Raw genomic sequence first — 22,163 nt, forward strand, 5'->3', positions numbered from 1 at the left:
GTCTAACCCATCCCAAGGGTTATTTTGCCTTGGAGATTGTCGCCTTTGGAAAGGAAGTATTGAATCTTGGCTCTCAAAGTGCTCAAATCTTCTGCTTTGTGCCTTGATTTTTCGAAAGGAATTTGTCAAAAGGAGTATTTCAAGTATGTTGGGCTGTAAAGGGGGGCACCTCTTTCCCCTGTGACCTGGCAGAGAGGTCAGGTCCTTCCCTGTTCCACTCAGTTTTTCTCAGTCTTTGTAAGAAAATAAGGTGGAGAACAGTTTTCTGGAAAAAGTTTTATTAACAAATTGTTCCTATACAGCACTTTTACCCTTGGTAAGGGAATACAGATCTGTGTATGCACTGGCTTGGAATTCACTTCCACCAGAACAAAATCAGCAAACAACACCTTCAGTGCAAATTAATGCCTTAGATTGCATGGAATTTCTGTCTTTTGGTTTGTTTTTTTTTTTGTCCTTTATGTGTGTTTTCCTCTCAGAGTGTTCTCCAACTTCGTCTTTGAACGAGGGGAGATTGTAGTCGTTACAAAAATAGGTAGTATTTCAATTTCTAGACAAGTCTTGGCTTTACAGTACAGTGGGAGCTAATTCATCAACCTCTAAAGTCCTTATTTCTTCATTAAACTCATGAAATCATTTCACCCCATCGTGGGGCAAAATCCATGCTTAATATTGCACAGACAGGACTTGAAAGCAGCAGAGGCTGAGTCAGGTGGGGAAGAATCTCTCCAGGAGGAGGAAGAAAACCTTTGGTAAGGACTGTTTCAATAATACATGTTCTTGTCCCACCAACCTGCAGGAGGAGAAGGGAGAGGAGAAAAAAAAATCAGTTATTTTTTTCCCTCAGAAAGGCAAAGTGATGACTGGCAACAAATGGTTCATTTTTAAGCAGCCACCTGTGAGCAGTGGCTGGGGGGGGTGGGGGTGTGAGTGAAAGGGTAGGAAAAGACACATTAAATCAAAATATTAAACTGGAAGAATCCTGTACTTACTTCCTGGGTACCTCCTGATGAGCAGCTTACGGATTTCATCATAGACCCAGATCAAGATGGCAAAGGGCACAGCCACAAACCAGTACTGGAACCTGGCAGGGTGGGAAGAGGGGCTCAGTCAGAGGCATTACCAACCACCCAGCTGCCATTCCGGGGCCTCTGTGCTGTTTGGTGTCACTAAAAGAGAATCTGGACTTTTGGGCCTCTTTCCTTTGTCTTAACTGAGCACTCAAATGTGCCTATAAAGTCTCAGAATGAATCTATTCCAGATCCTATTCAGAAGGAAACATTGCCTGGTGGTGGCATTACAGCCTCTGAAAATGGCAGAGAAATGGAGCATATCTGAGAGTGATCTCTTTAGAATAAAAGTTAAATGCTGACTATTCTGACAGTGATCTCTTTAGAATAAAAGTTAAATACTGGCTATTCTGACAGGGATCTCTTTAGAATAAAAGTTAAATGCTGGCTATTCTGACAGGGATCTCTTTAGAATAAAAGTTAAGTGCTGGCTATTCTGACAGGGATCTCTTTAGAATAAAAGTTAAGTGCTGGCTATTCTCACCAAAATATTGGGGATGTTGGAAAAATAAGCATTAAAATGTTTGCTTTACACAGGCAAGTTTCTGGATGCTCAGTAGTAAATCTGTGGAATAGTGTGGAAATCATGATAATAATGTCCTTTTTGGTTAAGAAATAGCCCGTTCTGCTCTTCATAATGAATATTCTTCAGTATTTACCCCTGCATGGGCACCCTCCTCCCGTGGTGTGTTTGTCTGTGGAGGGCAAGGGAAGTTCAGCAGCACCAAAACTCACCTGAGAGGTGTGAAATTCAGGGCTGTAACGTGTCCAAGGCCGTAGGTGAGGATCAAAGCAATTCCTATCTGGGAAAATATGCCCACCCAGATGACTTTGTTCCTGCAGGGAAGAGCAAAGAGGAGTTACAGCTCCTTATCCCTGGGGGCACAGGTGGAATGAGCTGCCCCAGGCGGGCACTGGGGACACAGGGTGGGCTCTGCTCTCCCTGGCAGCATTCCCAGCTGGCAGCAAGCTTTGGGATGCACACACAGCGTGCACTGGGAGTGTGCCCAGCGTGACTCAGGTGTTAATGGAAGCAGGAAGTGCACACAGGTGTGGGCTCTGGCCCTGCAGATAAAGGATGGAGAACAAATCGCCCTCCTATCGGGAATGCCTGGGGTGAATGCCTGCTGTGCTCTGTGGCCTCTGTCCCAGTAGATATTTTGAATTCCCTGGCTCCCGTGGGATTGAAGGGTGCAGAGGGTGGCCAGCTGGTATTTCCCCTTCTGGAGCCTGGAGTTATCTCAGAGAGCTCCAAACGTGCTATCTGTTGATAACTACATAAAGAAGTTGAGAAAATAATCTGGAAAGGAAACTCCCCCCCTTTTTTTTTTTTTATAGTGAGCATTTTAATGAATGGAGAGTTAGTTTAAAGCTGATGCATTTTCAGGATAATGAATACGATGCCTTGCTTTAAAAGAAAACCCCTCTCCTGAAGCAGGAAAGGGGGGAAGGGGAGGTGGAGTAAAATGTTTGTCTGAGATTTGTGGTTGCTTGAGGCCAAACCTGGTCTTTGTGCAAAGGCTGAACGTGAGTGGGTCAAATCACTGAGCTGACCTGCTTCTGAAATGAGCTGCAGGATAACTTGAAACATGGGTTTAGATTAGATATTAGGAAAGAATTCCTTACTGCGAGGGTGGGGAGGCCCTGGCACAGGTTGCCTGGGGAAGCTGTGGCTGCCCCATCCCTGGAAGTGTCCAAGGCCAGGCTGGATGTTGGAGCAGCCTGGTCTGGTGGAAGGTGGCAAAGGGGTGGAACTGGATGATCTTTAAGGTCCCTTCCAACCCAACCCATTCTGGGATCCCACGTGTCAAATCTGCAAAACTCACCTGAAAAGGCCCTGCCGGAAAATGGAATTTCTCCGTGTTTTCCTGATGATCAGGTCAGCGACTTGTTGAATGGTGATGCTCACAAAGAAGGCTGTGTAGCCTGTCCACTGCAGATAGGTCCTCTGGTATTTGGTCTGCAAAGAGAAGGAAAAATCAGGGAGTGTTCTATCAGACATCTCGTGCAGGAGGCTGCAAAACTCGAGAGTAGGGTTTATTTCGGCTCCCAAGGTGTAAATGCAGAGTTATTCCAGATTTAGATCCACAGGGATCAGATTTGGGCCAGTTTTAGTCCAACAGGTGCTGTGCCTGAGTCACGAGGCTGCAGCACGAGCTGGGGGTGAGGAGGTGTTTGTGTTCATTTATTAGTGCTTCTGCCTTGTGATTCCTGCAGGATGAGTGAGGGGGAGTGAGGAGGGAAAGGGGGAGGCAGAGACTGCAAAGTACTGTTTGCAGGGTGCTGTTCAGGAGCAGGGCTGAGAGATGATGCTTGTGATTGATTTGGATGGGCTTAAACACACAGTCCAGGGAAGAAGGTGCATCTCCAGAGGCTCTGAATGAGAAAGTGGGCAAACTGCAGAAGAATGAATGAAAGAATGGAGGCTGAATGAAAGCTGGGTGCCAGGAAGCTCTAAAGAGTGTATCCTGAAGGAACATTGTGTGGCAACTAATTAGAATCGCATTTAAATCTCATTTTCCTTTCTTTCTTTTGGAGGAGAGTATAGAATTTTTTAGAGAGTATAAAATTTTTAAGGAGGGGCAGTGCAAGGAATTTTCAGTGCTTCCTTACCCACTGCTGTCCATAGGAATCCTCGAAGTCATTGATGGCATTGCTTTCCCAGTTGACCCTCACACCCAGCAAGGTGGAAGGGAGGAAACCTTGCTCAGCATAGACTGTGAAATAGGTCACAAAGGCTCCCACTGACTGTATGATACCTGCAAAATCAAAGGGCTGCAATGAGGAAGAACCAGATTAAGGAGCACTGGGGAACATGCCATGAGCCTACAGGTAGTTTTAGAGCTCTTGGTGCTCCAAGTTTCTTGCTCCCTGTAGATAAAAACCCTGTTGTGGTGTTGAATAATAGAAGGGAGCTGGTAAATTTGCAGAGCAGGGAGTCGAGTTTCAGCTCTCTGTTTTTTAAAAAAATGGATCAGCTTGACTCTGTCTTGCTTTGCTGATGCCAGGCAGTGTTTGGGAGGCCAACCTACCGATCTGCAGGTAGGAGTACACAGCCAGCTGCTCGTTCACCAGCCGGTCTGTCCTCTTGTTCCGAGGTCTCCTGTTCATGATGTCGCTCTCAGCTTTCTCGTAGGCCAGAGCCACGGAGGGGATCTGCAGCAGAAACAACCCATCAGAGCCCTGGGGGCAGCACTGGCCTGTTTCCCGGGTGTTTGTCAGCAAAGTTTCAGCTCTCAGGTGGTTCTGTTCACATGTGCTGCCTTGTCAGGATCCAAAGGGGACAGAAGGATCCCTGGGGTGTTCCCTAGACATGTTTCAAGGGTTTGAGGGGACTCTGAGACTGTTTCCTAGGTCTGGTGATCCCATGACAACAGAAAGAGCTGGAGGATATGAAAAAAAAACATTAAAGGGCCTTTCAGGTGCCTTGGCTCTGGTGAAATACCTGGTGTTCATCCCCTGCAGTAACTGCAGTGATTTCTGGGATCTCTTGATTGAAACACTGGTGTTTGCTCACTTCTGATTGTTCTTGTCAGCACAGGTTTTGCTTCCTCTCCCCCTCTGCAGGTAGCTGTTGTTTTCTACTCTTCTTTCTCTACCCCTGGCTGCTTTTACCTTCCTCTTTCACTACCTTGTTACTGGGCTGCAGGGTAAGGCAGGGAAACCTTCCTTTGTTCTGCATTCCCTTTGCACCCAGCCCCTCTAGCTTGATATTCCAGCAGAAAATGACTTCAAACATGACTTCAAACATGACTTACAATGTCTGTGCCCAGGTCAATGAACAGGATGGTGATGGTGCCAATGGGCATCGGAATGCTGGCAATGATGTAGATGAGAAAGGGGCAGAGCTCAGCAATGTTCTTGGTCAGGGTGTAGGCAATGGTTTTCTTCAGGTTGTCAAAGATCAGGCGGCCTGGGGGAGAAGGAAACTCTTGTGTAAAAGTGAATTCTTAAGTGTTTTCCAGCAAAAAAGTTCCATTTTTAGCTAAACGAAGTGAAAACATTTACTGCTTATGTTGACTTTCCTCATATGTTTCCTCATGCATTTTACAGGTTATTTTTGTTGTTTGTTTGTTTGTTTTTTTTAACTGCTAACCTACCTTCCCTTAGAGCCTCCTGAAAATTCAAGTGTAATAAAAACCCTCTTTCAATGAGAAAGTTTGAGGGGAAAGTCCCATTCCACAACATGCTGTGGTTTCAATGGAAACCCCAGAATCTTTATGGTGAGAGTGGAGCAAATAATAAACTGAAAATGTAGAGAAAACAATTTGTATTCTAATGGGAACAAGCTGGGAAGTGCCTTTGTCTGGAGCTTGATCAAACAGCAGTAGCAAATCAATGCTGTGTGAGAGAGGGGATGACTTTCATGTCTATGAGTGGAATTAATTCCCAATTTCCCCAAATATCAAAATCACATCTCCAAATCCAGAAAGCAAAAAAAAGAGGAGGTGAGTGCAGGGGGGAAGGACCAGGAGGGCTGGCCAGTGCTGTGTGACAGCAGCTCTCAGCTCAGAAGGTGGGCAGCAACATTATTTTTACCTTCCTCCACTCCCGTGACGATAGAAGCAAAGTTATCATCCAGCAGAACCATATCAGCTGCATTTTTAGCTGCATCAGAGCCAGCAATGCCCATGGCAATTCCAATATCTGCTTTTTTAAGGGCGGGGGAGTCGTTGACTCCATCTCCAGTCACGGCAACAACTGCTCCCTGGAACACACAAAAGGATCCAGCTGTGGGTTGGGGGGGAGAGGGGGGTTGTTTGCCCCTAAGGACAGGCTGCTCTCAGCACACTCTTTACATCTCTAGAAAAAAGATGCTGAAGGGAAGTTCTGACTCCTCTTTGTACCCCCAGAAAACAGCCAGGGATCAGAGGGATGGTGGGTAGGGTTTGGACAGCAACCTTGGACTTTGGTGTGATAATGTCTGTCTCTGAGTTGGTCATTTAGGTTCCTACTCTAGTAGAAATATGGAAAATTCAGGGATGTGATTTCCTACATCCTACAGAGTAGACACCTCCGTTAGATGCACTTCAAATGCAATTAATCTGATAGCTTCTTTCTGTGGAGTATAAGCTGAAAGATTTAGATATCCACCTATATATATATATATATATATATATATGTGGTCTATCCCTGTCAGAGCAGACCCAGGTTCACCTCTGTCATCTGTGGGAGGTTTGGTTGACATAACATGCTCTGTCCTGTTTTTTGGGGTTATTTTGTGAGGTGCCTACAGAATCAGCCAGGTTTCATCCTAATTGTAAATTATGTAACTGCTGAGTGAGACCCCATTCCCATCCTATCCCAACACCTTCTGGCCATCACCAGCCTGGGCTAGAATTGCTCCAGTAATCCAAAAGATGGAAAACTCTGCTTATCCAGCTCAGCTTCTTTGTTATCTTCCCATGGGACTATCCTGCAGCTAAAGGTCTTGCTCCAGCTGATGCAGGAGTTTGTGGTTTGATGCAATACAGGGTGTTCCAAGTGGGAAAAACCCTGACAAAGTGATTAATAGAAATGCTGAGTGTCCTGTCCCTGGGGGGATTTAGCTCAGTGTCACTACCTATAAATAATGCCATGTACAGAAGGGCTTATAAGCTCTAAGCACTAAACATAGCATGGAGACTGAGTTTTGAGGGGGGAGGCTGTTCCTTTCCATCCTCTAAAGAGCCAAATCTCCCAGGAGTGTGGGTGTCTGAGCAGTGCAGAGCACATTTACCCACCACGTGCCAAACAGAGACCATTCAAGAAATAAGATCTTTCCATTTCATCTCTTTTTTATCTTTTTTTTTTTTTTTTCCCCCACTCTCCTGAAAGCAGCCCAGGCTTAAACCCCACGAGCTGATAATGCTGGTTGGAAAGCTTAGTGCTGGCATAACTACAGAACTAAAATAATGTCTTGTGCCATGTCTTCTCTACAAAGCCCAGGCACAGCACTGTGAATCAGCTTTGATTCACAGCATCTACCTGGAAGATGTCATTTCTGAAGGGAGGATCTTTTGGTGGCAATTTGCATCTTTTACAGAGCTCTGTAGGTGTCATTTCTCTGCCTCCTGTGCTGGCTGCACTCCACACTCCTTTACATAATATTGTGGATGGGACAAACTGTCTTTAAATCCTGCTTTCTGTGGGTTGATTTACAGCCTTTGAAAGCACCAGACATAAGGCTTGGTCGTGAATAAATCACCCTGTGACAATTTGTGGGGTTCATACCTTTAGAATCATAAATCCTTTAGAGCTTTAAGCTCACCAAGTCCAACCTGTTAACCCAGCACTGCCAAGCCCACCCCTAACCCACCTCACTCCTGAACATTCCTGTGGGCAGCAGCACACGGGTCTAAATGGCCACAAGAGATAAGGTGAGAGGATGTGGCAGGGTGTTGCTTTTATCTGGGCTGACAGGATTCCCGAGGGAAGGCAGCTTCCCAAGCAGTGCAGTCTCTGCCCAGGAGGCTTTATGTGCAGCACAGCTGCTTCTCAGAGTTAGAATCCGAAATCCAGACCCTGGCTACAGCTCCAAGCCAGCGAAGCCCAGGGAAAGCTCATTTTGTCAGCAGGAGTTCAGAGTGTGTAGCAGGGATCTGAGTGGCTTGGATTCTGTCCAGGCGGTGTTGGTGGCAATCTGTTAGATAATGTTCCTGCTCAGTGCAAAGAGTATAAACAGAGCTCAGGGAGCACCGGGAATTGCCTTCCACCCTCTCACCACGCGGCTGATACCCGGGGAAAGCTCCTGAAGGGCATGGAACCTTCCCCACCTCTTACTCACCTGCCTCTGGCAGCCCTCGACTATAATCAGCTTCTGCTGGGGCGATGTCCGAGCAAAGACTATCTCGGAGTGGTTACACAGGATCTCATCCAGCTGCTCCGAGTTCATGTCCTTCAGCTCCATCCCATTAACCACGGCTGCTGTAGCTTCCCTGCAAGAGCCGGGGGAGAGCTGGGTGAATTTTCGAATTAAAAGGCTCAGATAAAAATAGTGCACTCGTGGAAAGCACGTAAATGCAGCTGGGTAGTGGGGAAGCGGCAAATGGAGGTAATTTCGGAAGCAGTTTGTTGTTAATCAGCAGGTGTTGAATGAAAGGCGCCGCAGAAATGCGGAGTGAATTACAGTTACCTGGATACAGAGGGGAGTCATTGAAGCTTCTTCCCGAGCAGCAGAAAATGCATTTTAAAGAGGCCTCTCAGTGGGAGGGAGGGACAGCAGAAGGGGAAGACATCCCTTCTGTAAAGAGCTTTTATCCTTCCCTTGTGATGCTATTTTTTTTTTCACATTTGGTGGGTGAAAGAGGAATTTGGACTGTTGGTCTTTAGGTAGCGTGATTCTGAATTTTGCTTTACGTGTGTTTTGTCAAAAGGGCTGTGACAGTGAATCAAACGTGATCTGTAAAGGATAATTTGCTGGGTTTTCTTTGAGAAAAAAGATGAGAGCCAGCGAGTTGTTTAGGTAGGGATGGCACATGGGATGGACACAACTGGGAACGTGCCATGGAGCAGAAGAGCAGAAGGCAGGTGGGTGTAGAACTGGGCTGTAAAAGCTCCGTGGAGGGAGCAGGAAAATGAGCCCACAGGTATTCCCTGTGCTCTGTTTGCTCTTACCTCCTGTTGACCTGCTCCACGGGAATGTTGAGGCGCTTGGCAATGTCCTCCACGGTCTCACTGGTGGCTGAAATGATGCCCACGCTCTTGGCAATGGCCTTGGCCGTGATGGGGTGGTCGCCAGTGACCATGATAACCTGGGCAAGGGACAGGCACTGGGGTGAGTGACAAACGGGTATGCCCCGGCTGGAGTGAGATAAGGTGGAATATCTATTGTTGCAAGCCCGGGAAGCAGTTTAGGGTGGGAAAGCTGTGCTATGTGAATAACAAAGGGAGACTATGAGCAGTAATTACTGAGCTCCACGTCGACGGCAGGACTCTGACTCTCCTTATTGAGGCTGTTTTATCAGGGCTGTAAAGGAAGAACTTGTCACAGGCAGCAAGGTGAGAATAATGCAGAATTAAGAAGCCTTTATATAAGGATCTATATTGGGTATGTTCAATGGTGAGAGCTCCTTAGAATATTGCATCTTAAAATGGATCCTTGTGACTGAGGTGTCCTGACAGATAAGACACAGCCTTTTCTTTTTTTCCTTGAAGAAAAGCTGCCAGATCTGTCTTCAGACTATAGAAAATTTCATCAGGCTTGGGATTCATCTCATCTGAGATCTGCAATTCCAGAGATGATTTTCCTTTACTTAGACAGATCTCACCTCTGCTTAGAGCTGAAAGTTTACCTGGGGATCCCCTAGGAGTGAAATGAGGGGAATTATTGTTTCACATTCAACTTGAACAGTTTTGAGATTTGTGATTCCTGTGGGTTAAAGTTCTTGGCAAGTGTAGCCCTGGTGTCCTGATGCCTTCTCAAGAGTTGCTTCTGTCACTTTACTCTGTTTACAAGTAATTGTAGCTGGCATGGCTTCTGTATTCTAGCAATAGGTCTGATGAGGCCCTATCTGAGCTTTGGCAAGTTTGGATTCCCAGTTTTGGGGTTCTGTGCAGTTCCTGTAGCCAAATTCCCACTTAAGTTAAACTGTTTTGCCTCTGGTGGTTTCTTTAAGTTACAGTTCTAGGGTGTTACTAACGAATGTTTAGATTTTTGGGGGCTGCTTCGTGAAAGATACTTCATGACAACGTGGTGGAAGTTCTTAAAAGCTCTGTTATCCTGAGTATTTCTGTAGGATCACCGTGGTTTTCCCTGTAAAACCCCTACCTTGATCCCGGCACTGCGGCATTTGGAGACGGCGTCTGGCACCGTGGAACGGGGTGGGTCAATCATGGATAAGAGCCCAACAAAGCACAGGTTGGAGGTTGGGAAGTTCATGGAATCGGTGTCGAACTGGTAGGTGTCTGGAAACTCGTTTTCAGGCAGGTACAAGTGGCAGAAACCTGAAAAGAAACTGGGGTTGGTGCGATGCACAGCGGGAGAAAGAGGAGAGTTTTGCTGTGTGACACCAGGGTTTGCTCTTGCCCGTAGAACTCCAGTGCACTCAACCACTTTTCCAGACATGCTGGATGTGCCAAGACTTTAAATCCCATTTTCCTGCAGATCTCAGGCAGCCCCTCCAGCTGGACTCACCCAGCACTCTCTCTCCCATGCCCCCCAGCTCCATGTAGGCTGTCTGGAAAGCTTCTGCCTTCTCGCTGTCCAGTGGTTCCTCCTTGCCGTTGATCATGATGGTGCTGCACCTCTCCAAAATCCTCTCTGGGGCCCCTTTCATCACCAGCAGGAAGCGTTTGTCACTGGGGTCGTCGGTCTCGTGGATGGAGAGCTGTGTGCCACAAATGGGAAATGGGTTGGAAGAGCAGAAATGGTCCTTTTTTGCTCCTAGTTTTCCATGGAAGTAATGTTCTCTTCCACGAGGATATCATACATTCCATCAAATGTATTATGCTTGCTATTATAACTTGCTATTTACTGCATTAAGACTTCCAGGTCACAAATAGTTGCATTAGACCCAGTGATAGAAATGGTTTAAGCTGGGATAAATCTGGCATAAAATGAATTCCAAAAGTGAAACACACCTGGAATTTGTTGGTAGAGTTGAAAGGAATTTCAGCCACTTTCTTGTTCCGTGCTCTGATATCCATGACATCACCCAAAATTACTTCAGAAAACTTAAGCAGAGCTGTTTCAGAGGCATCTCCCACCACGACTCTCTGTGTGCACAAAAGAAGGAACAGTTTACAGCTTTTGTAGTACTTTTGCACTTCCGTGATTCAATAACACGTTTTCTGCTTTAGCAGTAATGAATCTACAATGAATCTTCAAGCTGTCCTGGAAAATTGTGACAGTAAAAATTTGGAATGTCTGGCCTTGGAGTTAGAGCTGAGCTGCAGCCAAGAGAAAATCAGTGTTTGATTTTGGAAGGCAGATTTGTGAGCACCCTCAGGTTCGTGTGGTGGCTTTGTGACACAGTTCTAGGTGACCTAACTGAGGCACAAATCCAAATTACCTTGAGGAAGGCATTGGTGAGTAAACAGCAGAAATCAAGGATATGTTCTGGTCATGTGGTCACTGGAATTTACTGCCTTCAAGCAGTCAAGTGTAAAGACACTCATTAAGGCATGTTTACCTTCGCTATATTAAATTAATAGCGTAGTAATTATTAGTGTAGAGATTCTTGCTGCTTGTGTTGCCTTTTCCCTCACAGGTACAGCTGTGTTTGGACAATACTCCCAGACATGGATTCTTGGGGATATCCTGTGCAGGGCCAGGAGCTGGAATTGTGAATCCCTTCCAGTTCAGGATCCTCTGTGATTCTGTAATTCCCTACTCTTGGCTGCGTGGGGTTTTTCCCCTGTGTTAAGTGTTTTGTGAGTGTACAGTAGTAATACCACTGTCAATGGGAACTCAGAGATTCCTAAAGCTGAGCAGAACAAATTGTCCCCTCAGAGGAAGGGAAATAAGCTGGTGTGAAGTGGGCAATACCTTCATTATGGGGAGGTTCTCCTGGCCTGGCCGGAATTCCGCCCGGTTGCAGAGAGTCACGATTTTGGATAACGCTGTCCACGACGGAGAGGTTTGGTCAAAGGGCTGGGCTGGGGGAAGCAAAACACACGAGGCATCCTTTAGCCCACTGTGGGATCATTGCATCCTATGGCACATTATGGGATAGAGGTAGAAGCTTAAGTGTGAAACAGCAGAATTGGTGTATTTGCAGAAAAAAAGTTGCTCTTTCGACAGGTTCTTTTAGAGAAAAACATTTTGGCCCAAACTTTTCCATCCATCAGTTAACAGTGCTGGTGAAGGTGTTCAGATGATGTTTCTCTGTTCATTTCCCTCCTAAATGTACTGTTGGCAGAGGGCTCTGGAGTAGAACCTCCCCCAGACTTCCTGTGAGTGGAGTTCAAATATTAATTCTTATTTTCACATCTCTACATGTCTAAGAAGGGACTTTGCACGTCTGTGTGGAAGGACATGTCTGGTTTAACTACAGAAGACATTCCCATTGGCACCAGTTTGGCAGCCAGTAGGTGTGAACATCCCAGCTCTGACCCAAGGAGTTGCCCCTTCCCACATCCCCCATTGCCACATTTACTTGTTTGGTCTTCACTGGTGTCTGCTGAGTAGATCTGATTGTCAAACCAGAGGTGAGCCACAGTCATCCTGTTCTGGGTGAGGGTCCCTGTCTTGTCAGAGCAGATGATGGAGGTAGAACCCAGAGTTTCCACAGCTTCCAAGTTCTTCACCAAACAGTTCTTCTTGGCCATGCGCTTGGCTGTCAGGGACAGACTCACCTGGCAGGAGCAAAGAAGTCCAGCTGTTAGTGAGGGATGATTAGAGGGGTGTAGTGAGGTTACATACTCCAGGGATTTGTTAAGGGTTTCGTTTTTTGAAGAGAACATTTGAATTTTTTTGCTTTTGATTGACTACAGTGCAGGTTTTTTTCTCTCTTTTTTAAAACCCTAAGGTTTGGCTGTAATCAGCACAAGTGCATTCAATGCTGAGAGGAACCTGCTTGCCTGCTGATAGAAATAAGAATGTCTTAGCAGTTAAGAGGCTGTTTTAGCTGGAAGAACCTACAATGGGGGGAGCTCCTGGTCACCAACTTAATGAATCCTGAAATGATTCTCTTCATTGTTGCACTACTGCTGGTGCTTTAGAGCTACCAGTGCTCAGCAGTGCTGCTCCTCAGCCAGGGATTTCAGTGATGCCACAGATGTGTTAGTAAGTGGAGTTTTCATGCATCTTTTAGGGTGCAATGTCCTCCTTTCCAAACGGGAACAGGCTGTGGGGAAATGAGTCGTGTCATTCTGCTGGTCAGCGATTGAGGGAGAACGGTGCTTGAAGAACCTCATTTCAGACTGGTTTGTTGGTTTTAGGATTAATGACTCGGTTATGCCAGAATTCCAAAATGAAGTGTTTATCCTTTCAGCTCCATGGGGGAAAAAAAATCCCACCCCCTCTTTCAAAGACAACTCGGACAAGAACTGGAGTGGCACCCGAGCCCGGACTCACCGTCACCGTGGCCAGCAGTCCCTCGGGCACATTGGCCACGATGATGCCGATGAGGAAGATGATGGAGTCCAGAATCTGGTACCTCATGGAGACAGATATGATGAAGAAGAGCACCCCGACGGAGATGGCCACTCCTGCCACCAGGAACACGAAGTGCTCGATCTCGATGGCGATGGGGGTTTTCTCGTTGCCCACGCCCGAGGCGAGCGATGCGATGCGGCCGATGATGGTGCGGTCCCCGGTGTTGATGACAATGCCAGTGGCAGTGCCTGCAGAAACAGGGAGACCTGTCAGCTCCAGGACAGACAGGTTCTTAGAGGCACCTGCAGCTTGACATTCCAAGGGATTATTGATGGAAAACCCACAGGGAAGCCACAATTAATTGATTGTTGCACGCGTGACCAGGGTACTGTTCAGACAAAGCCCTGCTGGTTGATACTGTGACCATCCTAGTGCTTTAGGTTTTATTTTGTTCTTCTTGGGACAGTAGCTTCTTGTGAGCAATTAACCCCCCCTGGAGTTCCTTGCAGCAGAATTGCTTCAGTGATTTAGCAGGACCCTTTCTGGAGGCCCTTGTCTCTGTACCCACCTTCCACACAGGTGGTGGAGTAGAAGGCGATGTTCCTGGTCTCCAAGGGGTTCTCGTGGGTGAAGTCACAGGAGCGGGACTGTGGCTCTGACTCCCCTGTGAGTGAAGAATTGTCCACCTTTAATGAAATGGAGACATGCCCATGTTAAGGTTAGTAACACACAGTGATGTCTGGCCCAGAAGGCAAGGTGGCAGCACATTTAATAATCAGTGACAGGGCCACAAAAACCTCTCAGTGCCTTTTCTCTGAGTTCTGCTGTCACTGACAGAGACTATTTCTGTGGGAATTCAGTTCAGTCAATGCTGTGTATGTGTCAGAGGGATTTTCAGTAGAAGCCTGAAAGAAAACATGATTTGAAAACCTTCTTTCCATGTCTGTGGAGGCTCTTAACGATGTATTGGTGTATCTGCCTTTGTCCTGGCAAAGAGCATTGCTAGAATGTGGCATGGACCTAATGGCTTGTTTTGATGTTCAGGGAGTGGAGATGTTAGTCCTAGATGAGCATCACAGCATAGCTTTGCTCTCTGATTTAAGCAGATTATATCTATCAGAGCTCTAACAGGTCCTGTTGGGTGTGCAGAAATTCTTTCTATGTAATAAAAGCCTCTAAACTCTGTCTTCCCTCTTTCTCTGTGCCCTTCCAAGTCCTGTTCGGCCGTGCAGAAATTCTTTCTGTGTAATCCAAGCCTCTAAACCCTGTTTTCCCCCTTTTCCCTGTGCCCTTCCCAGCCCAGCTCACCTTGCAGCCCTGAGCGGAGATGAGGCGAATGTCCGCTGGGATCCTGTCCCCGCCCTTGATCTCCACGAGGTCTCCAACCACCAGCTGGTCAGCTGGCAGCTCCTTCTTCTCTGCATCTCTGATGACAAGAGCTTGCTGAAAGACATAAGTGTGACAAAAATATCACCCTCTGCACCTCCTGCCAAGGGGTGCAGTCAGGTCGGGCTCGTTGTGCTCCTGCCGCTCCGAGGAGCGTTGTTGGGGTGAACTCTCATCTCGGTGGTTCTCACCTGGGGGATCATCTTGCTGAAGCTGGCCATGATGTTCGTGCTTTTGGCTTCTTGATAGTAAGCAAAGATTCCAGTGAGGATGACAACCACGGCCAGGACCACTCCAAGGTAGAGCTAATGAATAAAAGGCATAATCCAGTTAATTCGAGACAAGCGTTCAGCAATTCCTCTGCTGGAATAAATCACAGTTCTCTGTTGCTTCAGCAGACTTTAAAAATGTGGTATTGGTCAGTTTAAAAGACAGTTTAAGAAAAGAGCTTTCAAGTGTTGCCCTGCAAGTGATCTAGTAAAGCTTTTTGAGTATAAAAAGGGCTTTTAATAGCAAGGTTCCCATGTCTCTAAAAGCTTTCTCTAAACTGTACCTGACACAAGCCCAAACAAATTATACTTCTAGCAGAGTGTAACTCATAAGGGAATTAATCAAAGACTCTGGAGTTCTTTGTGGACTTCATTATTGCTCTTGTGAGTACTCAAGTATTGCAATTATGCCCAGTGGTTATAAAACCTTTGCATAGTTACTCTCTAGACAGAAGTGGTATGACAGGTATTTGAGGTTTTATCAGAAGTGTTCAGTCGTAGAGGGAGAGTCCTTCAAGAGTAAGAGGCCTCCTTGTAGTTACTGAGTAACTGTGTAGTATTTAAATTACTTAGATTGTCACAGGGTCAAATACTCACTTTGTGGTTATTCATCTACTTACATTGTCAAAGGGTGATTCAGCTTTCTGGACAAGCTGGATGGCAAAAGAAATCCAGGAGAAGACAGCTCCTATCCACAGGAGGATGGAAAACCCTCCCACCATCTGCTTGAGGAACTTCACGATCTCAGGAGTGGCTTTGGGAGGAGTGAGGGCGTTGGGACCATCCCGAGCCAGAACCTCTGCTGCTCTGGCACTAGAGAGACCCTGCAGAAGGAAATGACATGTTTAACATGAAGCCACAGAGAAAAACACATTTTATTTTGTCTCAGAACAAAATGCACAGGCTGCTGGTTCTGTCAGTGTTATATGTGTCACAAATCAGCCGCCGTGACCCGCAACCTTGATTCCCAAACTTTCTGATTTCAGAGTGGCTGCTATGAGTTATCTGCTATAAAAAAACCCAGATATTTCTTTACTGGACCACTGAATCTGAGACCATGTCCAATAGGAGTTTTTATCCTGGTGGTTGTAAATCAAGTACACCTGGACTAAGTGTTTGGAAAGCCAGGGAAAAACACACATCAGTTATTTTGCTGCTGTTTCTGTATTTCCACAAGGTGTTTGTAGCTCAGGGATTTCTTGAAATTCTTGTCTGTGCTTTGCCCACATTGCAGTGCTTTGATACTCAAATGTCAGGTGTCAAAGGGACTCAGGTGCACAATTTCTCAAATGTAATATTTCCTCCAAAACCAAGTCATCCCATGCAGACTTTTGCTATAAGTTGTTACAGGCACTGCCAGTGAGAAATGAATTGCAGTGAAATCAAAATATCAGATAAAAGCTTTAGAAAAGCTGAGATCCTGGTGCAAACCCCGAGGCCCCGTTTTGTGCAGGGATTTTGGTTCCAAAACAGTAGATCAGCCTTTTTCAGACTTGAGGGAAACTCCACTTTAAATCCAGGTCAGAGCTGCACATGGACTTGCTGGTTTAGGCTTTACTGTGGGAGCATGGATGTAGGCACCCACACACATCTATTAATGCTTTCCTGCTGCTTCTGGAAGCTTTGGGGAGCCCAGAGGCAGCTGATTCAGGCAGTTCCTTAATGATGCCCCATGGACTTACTTTGTCGATGCTTGTGCCATACTTCTTCTCCAGGTCCGAGACGCTGAGTTTGTGGTCATCCTGAATTCCAAAAGGGAGAGAAAATGGGAGTGAGCAGAATGTCAGCCTGCTGAAATTTGAATTTTGGCATCTGGAGAACGCTCAGGGATTCGGGACCACGGACCCAGTTGCTTGTATGACACCCCACTTTCATTAACAGACAATCTGCACATTGGTAAGCAAAGCATCTTCCACTGGAAGATGATGTTTTCTTTTGATTTGCAGAGTGCTTTTGTAAATAGCTCCCTCCTCCAGCAAATCTGTCACAAGAACAGGATGGTTCGTGGTAATCCTGCCTGCCACAAGTGTCTGTGCTTCTTTTAGATAAATAACTCCTCTTTGTGTGTGCTACAAGGCTCAGCACCACAGGCAGTGGCAGAAAACGTGTGACAACAATCTCTGCCCTGGATTGCCAAGGCAGGGGATGTGAAATTATCCACCAGCAAGTCTCACAGAGAGAGGCAACAGGTTTTAACCACAGTTAAAAAGGGTGTGGGAGAGGGAAATCTCAAAGCTCTTCTCCTTTGCCTGCAGTGACACCTCTGTGGTATCGTTGGCCTAATTATATCCTGTGCTGAGCTGAGATTTAGAAGCCAAGAATTTGAGAGATCTCACAGTTGTTTTCACGGGGTGATTCATGGGCACTTGGATGAGTCAATTCACTTGTCTGTGCTTTGGTTTCTCTTTAGAAACAGGAGGGTGATGTTACATCCCCTGGTGGCAAAGATAAAACGGCCTGGGAACTGTTTAGCTGGTACTGGGCACATCATGGACACATGATGGGTAAATTTATCACAGAATCACAGAACCAGTGGCCCATTTTGGGGTCCTTTCCCCCTGAAATACCATCCAGGCTGTAAAAAGCCTCTCGTCCGAGCTGCTCTCAAAGCAGCTCCAAAAAGAGGTCAGTATAATTACCCTCATGTTTCAGATTGGGAAACTGGAATGTGTGGAGAGGAAGCAACATTTCCAAGAGCAGCCAGCAGGTCTGGAGCAAGCCAGAAGGAAAACATAGGTTTCTTGAGCTTAGGGCACTGTCCTTGGAGCACAGTGCAGTTAGTTGGGGGGAAAAAACCCAGGCTTAAAGCTGAGACATGCTTTTGGATGTGCTGGAAATCTCTGTGCCTTTCCCTGTGTTTCCTGGCTGCCTGTGCAGTTGTCAGGAAATACTGGTGACAGTTATTCCATCTGGGGAATAACTCCTTTTTTGGGGAGATAATGTTCTGTACCATCGGTGGCTTAATTAAACCAGAATCAATCTTTCATTTTAGGTGTTAATCTCGCCCAACACTTTCCTGGCACACTCCAGGGGTGTGAGGAAGCAAATCCTTCCCTGTGTCAGGATTTTCCTTCCCTGGATTTCGTTGGCAGGTGTAATGGGAGCTCAGCAACACTCACCAGGTCCAGCTCTTTCTTAAGTTCCTCTGTCTTCTTTTTTTTCTTGTTGCCTTTTAAGTCTTTGTGCTTCTCATCTTCATCTTCAATCTCTGTTTTTTGTAGATCTTTTGTCCCGTAGATCTCAACTGAGTAAACATCAGACCTTTTCTGTGGAAGGCCACAAAAACCAAGTCAAACACTGACAAATCTGTTTTTTGTAGAAAACCTACGAATTACTGCTGTCCCTTTCTCCTGGCAGCTTAAAGTGTTAATTCCTGTCCTATCCTGAGATCCACCCAGTGTGTGTTACAGTGATCATGGGCAGGACTTCACCAAATGTAAATTACAGAGATTCCTTTAGGGATGTGCAACACTTTTAGCAGTTTATGGTCCAACACCAAGTGTGGAAACACTGCCCAGGCTCCCACCACTGCCAGTGAAAACCATCCAGTCCTTTATCAGCTCCAAGAAGAGATCAGTGGAAAAGCAAAAGATTTGCAACAGGAAAGCGGAGGGAAAATTTATTCATTGAGAACTTGCTTGTTCCTGGGGCTTTTTAGACACATAACTTGGAGAGTTACTTTTTTAATTAAAGTTAACATTTACATATTTATATTTACACTCAATCACGAGTGAGAGATGAGGCAAACACCACCTGAGAGCCAGGGAGAAGCCAGTCTGCTGCTTCTCACACAGAGCTCAGAACTAACAGGGAGTTAGCAGAATATTCCCTTATTTCTGCCGGGAAGCTGCTGACGTGGGGATGCTGCTGAACCTCAGATAATGTTTTGCTCTCAGGGATAACTCGGGGGTTGTGCTGTTTCCTAATTTAATTAATAATTTAAGTTAACACCGTGGTCTGAAGGGCAAACTTCCTGTGCCACCGATTTACCAGCTCCTGTAATCATAACGTTCCAGTTCCTAATTATCTTGTAAACTACATGCCAGGCTTGGAAGGACTATTGGGTGACCCCATTCTGGAGGCTTCCTTATGGATTAAGCACCAGAGGGTCAGGAGAGTCAAAGCAGAGAGCTCAAGTAATGGAAATAGCAAGGAAAAAAAATAATAATTGGGACATCTTATTACTTAATACTGTTCTGAACTCAGAATTGGCATCTTACCCTGAGCTGCCCTTTAACTGTTGGAATATTCAAATCTTGGCATTGTATCTCGAGGAAGGGAAAAGCAAAGAGCTGGGGAGTAGTTTGGGGATTTAAAAGGCTGAAATCCCTTTCTCAGAGCACTTGAGTTTGGTGATGAATATCCCAGAGAAGGGACATGTCTGTTACAAGAGGTTCTATTTCTTTCTAGCATGCTGAAGATTCACAGTCTGCTTTATCTATTGGGATTTTTTTCTTCACCTTCCTCCTCCTCCTCCTCCTCCTCCTCCTCCTCTCTTTAACTATCCCACCCAAAAATCTGTTCAGCTTTTCAAATCCCTGTAAAGGAGAGAGACCAGGAGAGAATGAAAACAGCTCTCTACTGTGAGAACTTAGCAGTTGGAAGAGCATAACAAAGAAAATTAATGAAGTTAGTAGAATCTATTGATCACTTCTATGCATGGTCTATGTTTAACCCTTAACCTGCACATTTTCATAAAATCTCAGATTTTGGCACTTGCAAGTGCTCATGAACCTGTGGATTATCAAACCAGCCAGTCCTGGAATTCTCCCCTCTCCAACCTGATCACTCCCAACAGTGTCTGGTATTAACTCAATTTTTCACTTAGCTTGTATTTATAGCATACATTGGCATATTAAAACTTAAATTCATGCTTTTTCTTAAGAAGAAACACGAATGCAGGAGGGGCAATCCCTTGCAACTGTACTCACCTTTACCATCTTGGTGAGTTTATTCCTTTCCTGATGGAGTGAAAAAGTCTCTGGATGAAAAGCCAAAGCCCAGCTGGAGGTGAAGTGGCTCGGAGCAGCTGGAGTGCAGGAGGTGGTAGGTCCCTCTCAGATGGCCAGCAGGTGTTAGCTGGAATCCTGCTCCCACCTTGGCATCCTTCAGGCAGGACGAGCTCCTTGTCCAAAGCCTGTGGAGAAAGAGCACTGTTTGCCAGTGCTTTATAAATCAGCATCTTGTGCTGCCACTCCACCCCTCCCCTTCCAGGTCCAGCCCATCTTCTGTTTCACCTGGAGTAGGTGGAAAAATACCACAGTAATGGGCATGTGGGTTTCAGGTCAGATAGGTTCTAATTATTCCCTCGTAGTGTTTGCTCACAAGTAGGGAACAGGTGTATTATTCATCTTGCTGGAAGCAAAGAGTTTCCTTCCGAGACTTTCCAGCTCCAGGCTGCCCTCAGGATTCCGGCTGTCCCGGTGGAGGGGCAAAGGGAGGCTCTGCACATTTTGTCTTGCCTGTTCAGGTGACCCCTAAGGTCCCTCAGAGTCAAATCCCTGCCCCATTTAGGTACTAACAGGGATTTATGGAGTGGTGCTCTCTCAAGCTTCTTGGCTTGGACTTCACTCTTAATTCTTGCCCTGCATTTGTTGTGTTTTTAACCTTCATGCTCAGCTGGAAAAAGCACTTCCTGGTGCATTTTCAGCAGGAGCACTTACCTGAACAGTTTGTTTACTTTGTTTATCTTGCACCAATTACCAGCTTCCAGACAGGAGTGAGAATGAGATTTATGACACTTTGGATTCCTGGCTTGGCTCATCACTTCCAAGTAAAGTTAAAACAACTTCTTCGCCTCTGAAATTTTACTGATTTTAAGTGAGATGTGGCGAAAGGTTTTCCACAGTTCAGCATCATTTGGGGGGAACTGTCTGTCTGACAGAACCAGTCCTGCTGACCAGCACAGCATCTCAGCAGTTGGTCTCTGACGTTATAGGATCCGTAAACTCCAAATTGGATCATTTGAGGTGCCACCAGCAAATGACTCAAACTGTGGCGAGAGACGTGACGTGTTAGCGGAGATAAGTGAGGTTGAATTTATCAAGCCGTAGATAAAAGCTGCTTCAACAGTAGCATGAATAATTTATGTTGAAATCACGGACAGGCTTCCAGGGAACTGGAGTTTCCTACCTCCTTGAACCATTTCCACCTCTCAGTTTATGTGTGTTGGTCCTTTTCCATGGCACTCTCGGATCCTGGGACGTTTCGCAAGGCGCGGAAGCGCCGCTGGAAAGGTTTCGTGTTCGGTTTCTGCCTCTCGGTGTGTTGAGACCTGGGTTGTGTCCTGGGGCTGGAATATAAACCTTTTCACAGGTGTGTAAGTGCTGCAGGTTTCACAATGTGTGCAGGAGCAGGGATAGAATGCCTGCCTCCAGTGAATCTGTGTTTGTTCTGGAAAACACACCGGAGCAGGACGATGGAGAGGTACAGTGAGGATATTTGGCTTTGCTGAGGCTGGAAATAGGGGGGATATGAGAAAGGAAATGGACTTGGAAGTAGGGAAATGCCTTCCAGGAGTGGGGTTGCACGACATCAGATCTGTGGCTAAAACCAGTGGGCTGCAAAACACAAAAAGAGGGCCAGCAAACTTCACCCTGTCCATGCACAGGTTTTAACTGGGAACTGAGATTTCTAGTCCAGTGGTGGGTGGAAAACAAGAACGTGTATCCTATTATTCATGGAATCCATAAAGACAGCCACCCTGCACTTTTTAGTAATGGTTTGTGATTCAGGAAGTTATCTGGGTCATTTGGGCAGCTTTTGTGTTCGTCTTCTATAAATCCTGCTGACTTTTGCCCGGGGACGAATGTTAGAAATGCAAATTGGAAGATTTTTGGCAACAAAATGCCTCATAACCCTGCTCTGGCATGGAATATTTGCACTGCCACATCTGTCTGTTGAAGGATGTGTTTTGTAGCAAAGGAATTGGACTGGGAAATCTCCACAGTTTAGAATTTACAGAGTATTCAGCTGGGTTTGCTGCTGACAAATGATGTGTGTTGAGCTGCCAAGTTCAAAGGGCAGATTTGGTGGTTAAAAAGCTCTGTGCCCAAAATGTCATTAATTTTGCCCACTGAAGGGCTTGTTTTTCTGTGAGATGAGAAGGATGAGAAGCACTGTAAAAAGACCAATCTCCTGTTCTCTGTGAACAAACAAACCAGGGTTGGGTCATCCTTGTTACCAGGAGTCACTTGCCACTGATCACCTTGTGTTTTATCACTTGGCCCTGATGGAAAGTCTCAGAAACAGAACCCAGGTGTGAATTCCGGTTGCAGTTCTGGACAAGGGTTTGTGCACCACCAAATCCTGCCAGGGAAGTGCTTGTGCCTTGCTTTAGCAAGACATGGCTTGTGTGGAGAGGAATATCCCTGGGCCTGTGCCAGAGGGCTGCAACCATCACGTGTGTCTCTGGTGTGT

The 22,163-nt window shown here is 46.1% G+C and overlaps 1 protein-coding gene across 1 annotated transcript; it reads right to left on the reverse strand.

The window, feature by feature from the left end:
- Nucleotides 1-261: 261 nt before the first annotated feature.
- Nucleotides 262-19,830, reverse strand: ATP12A (ATPase H+/K+ transporting non-gastric alpha2 subunit). The gene is made up of 23 exons (XM_027721029.2): nucleotides 19,676-19,830; nucleotides 17,864-18,010; nucleotides 16,427-16,486; nucleotides 15,365-15,568; nucleotides 14,667-14,780; nucleotides 14,398-14,532; nucleotides 13,658-13,775; nucleotides 13,069-13,337; nucleotides 12,149-12,347; nucleotides 11,539-11,648; nucleotides 10,632-10,766; nucleotides 10,186-10,378; nucleotides 9,820-9,995; nucleotides 8,667-8,803; nucleotides 7,837-7,987; nucleotides 5,610-5,778; nucleotides 4,829-4,983; nucleotides 4,103-4,226; nucleotides 3,684-3,829; nucleotides 2,897-3,030; nucleotides 1,806-1,907; nucleotides 993-1,084; nucleotides 262-793 (listed from the first exon to the last, which is right to left on the reverse strand). The coding sequence occupies exons 1-23, from the start codon at nucleotides 19,682-19,684 to the stop codon at nucleotides 765-767; spliced, it is 3,108 nt and encodes a 1,035-aa protein (XP_027576830.1). The 5' UTR covers nucleotides 19,685-19,830; the 3' UTR covers nucleotides 262-764.
- Nucleotides 19,831-22,163: the final 2,333 nt, after the last annotated feature.

Source organism: Pipra filicauda, unplaced genomic scaffold (assembly GCF_003945595.2).
Source record: "Pipra filicauda isolate LSUMZ 115617 unplaced genomic scaffold, ASM394559v2 scaffold182_size1470994_pilon, whole genome shotgun sequence".
Lineage (NCBI taxonomy): Eukaryota > Metazoa > Chordata > Aves > Passeriformes > Pipridae > Pipra > Pipra filicauda.

Excerpts from the sequence above, each read along its gene's own strand:
- ATP12A (XM_027721029.2), bottom strand. Across the intron at positions 10,379-10,631 it reads ACTCTACCAACAAATTCCAG|CTCTCCATCCACGAGACCGA; the intron begins GTGTGTTTCACT and ends TGTGGCACACAG. Across the intron at positions 9,996-10,185 it reads CATGGGAGAGAGAGTGCTGG|GTTTCTGCCACTTGTACCTG; the intron begins GTGAGTCCAGCT and ends GTTTCTTTTCAG.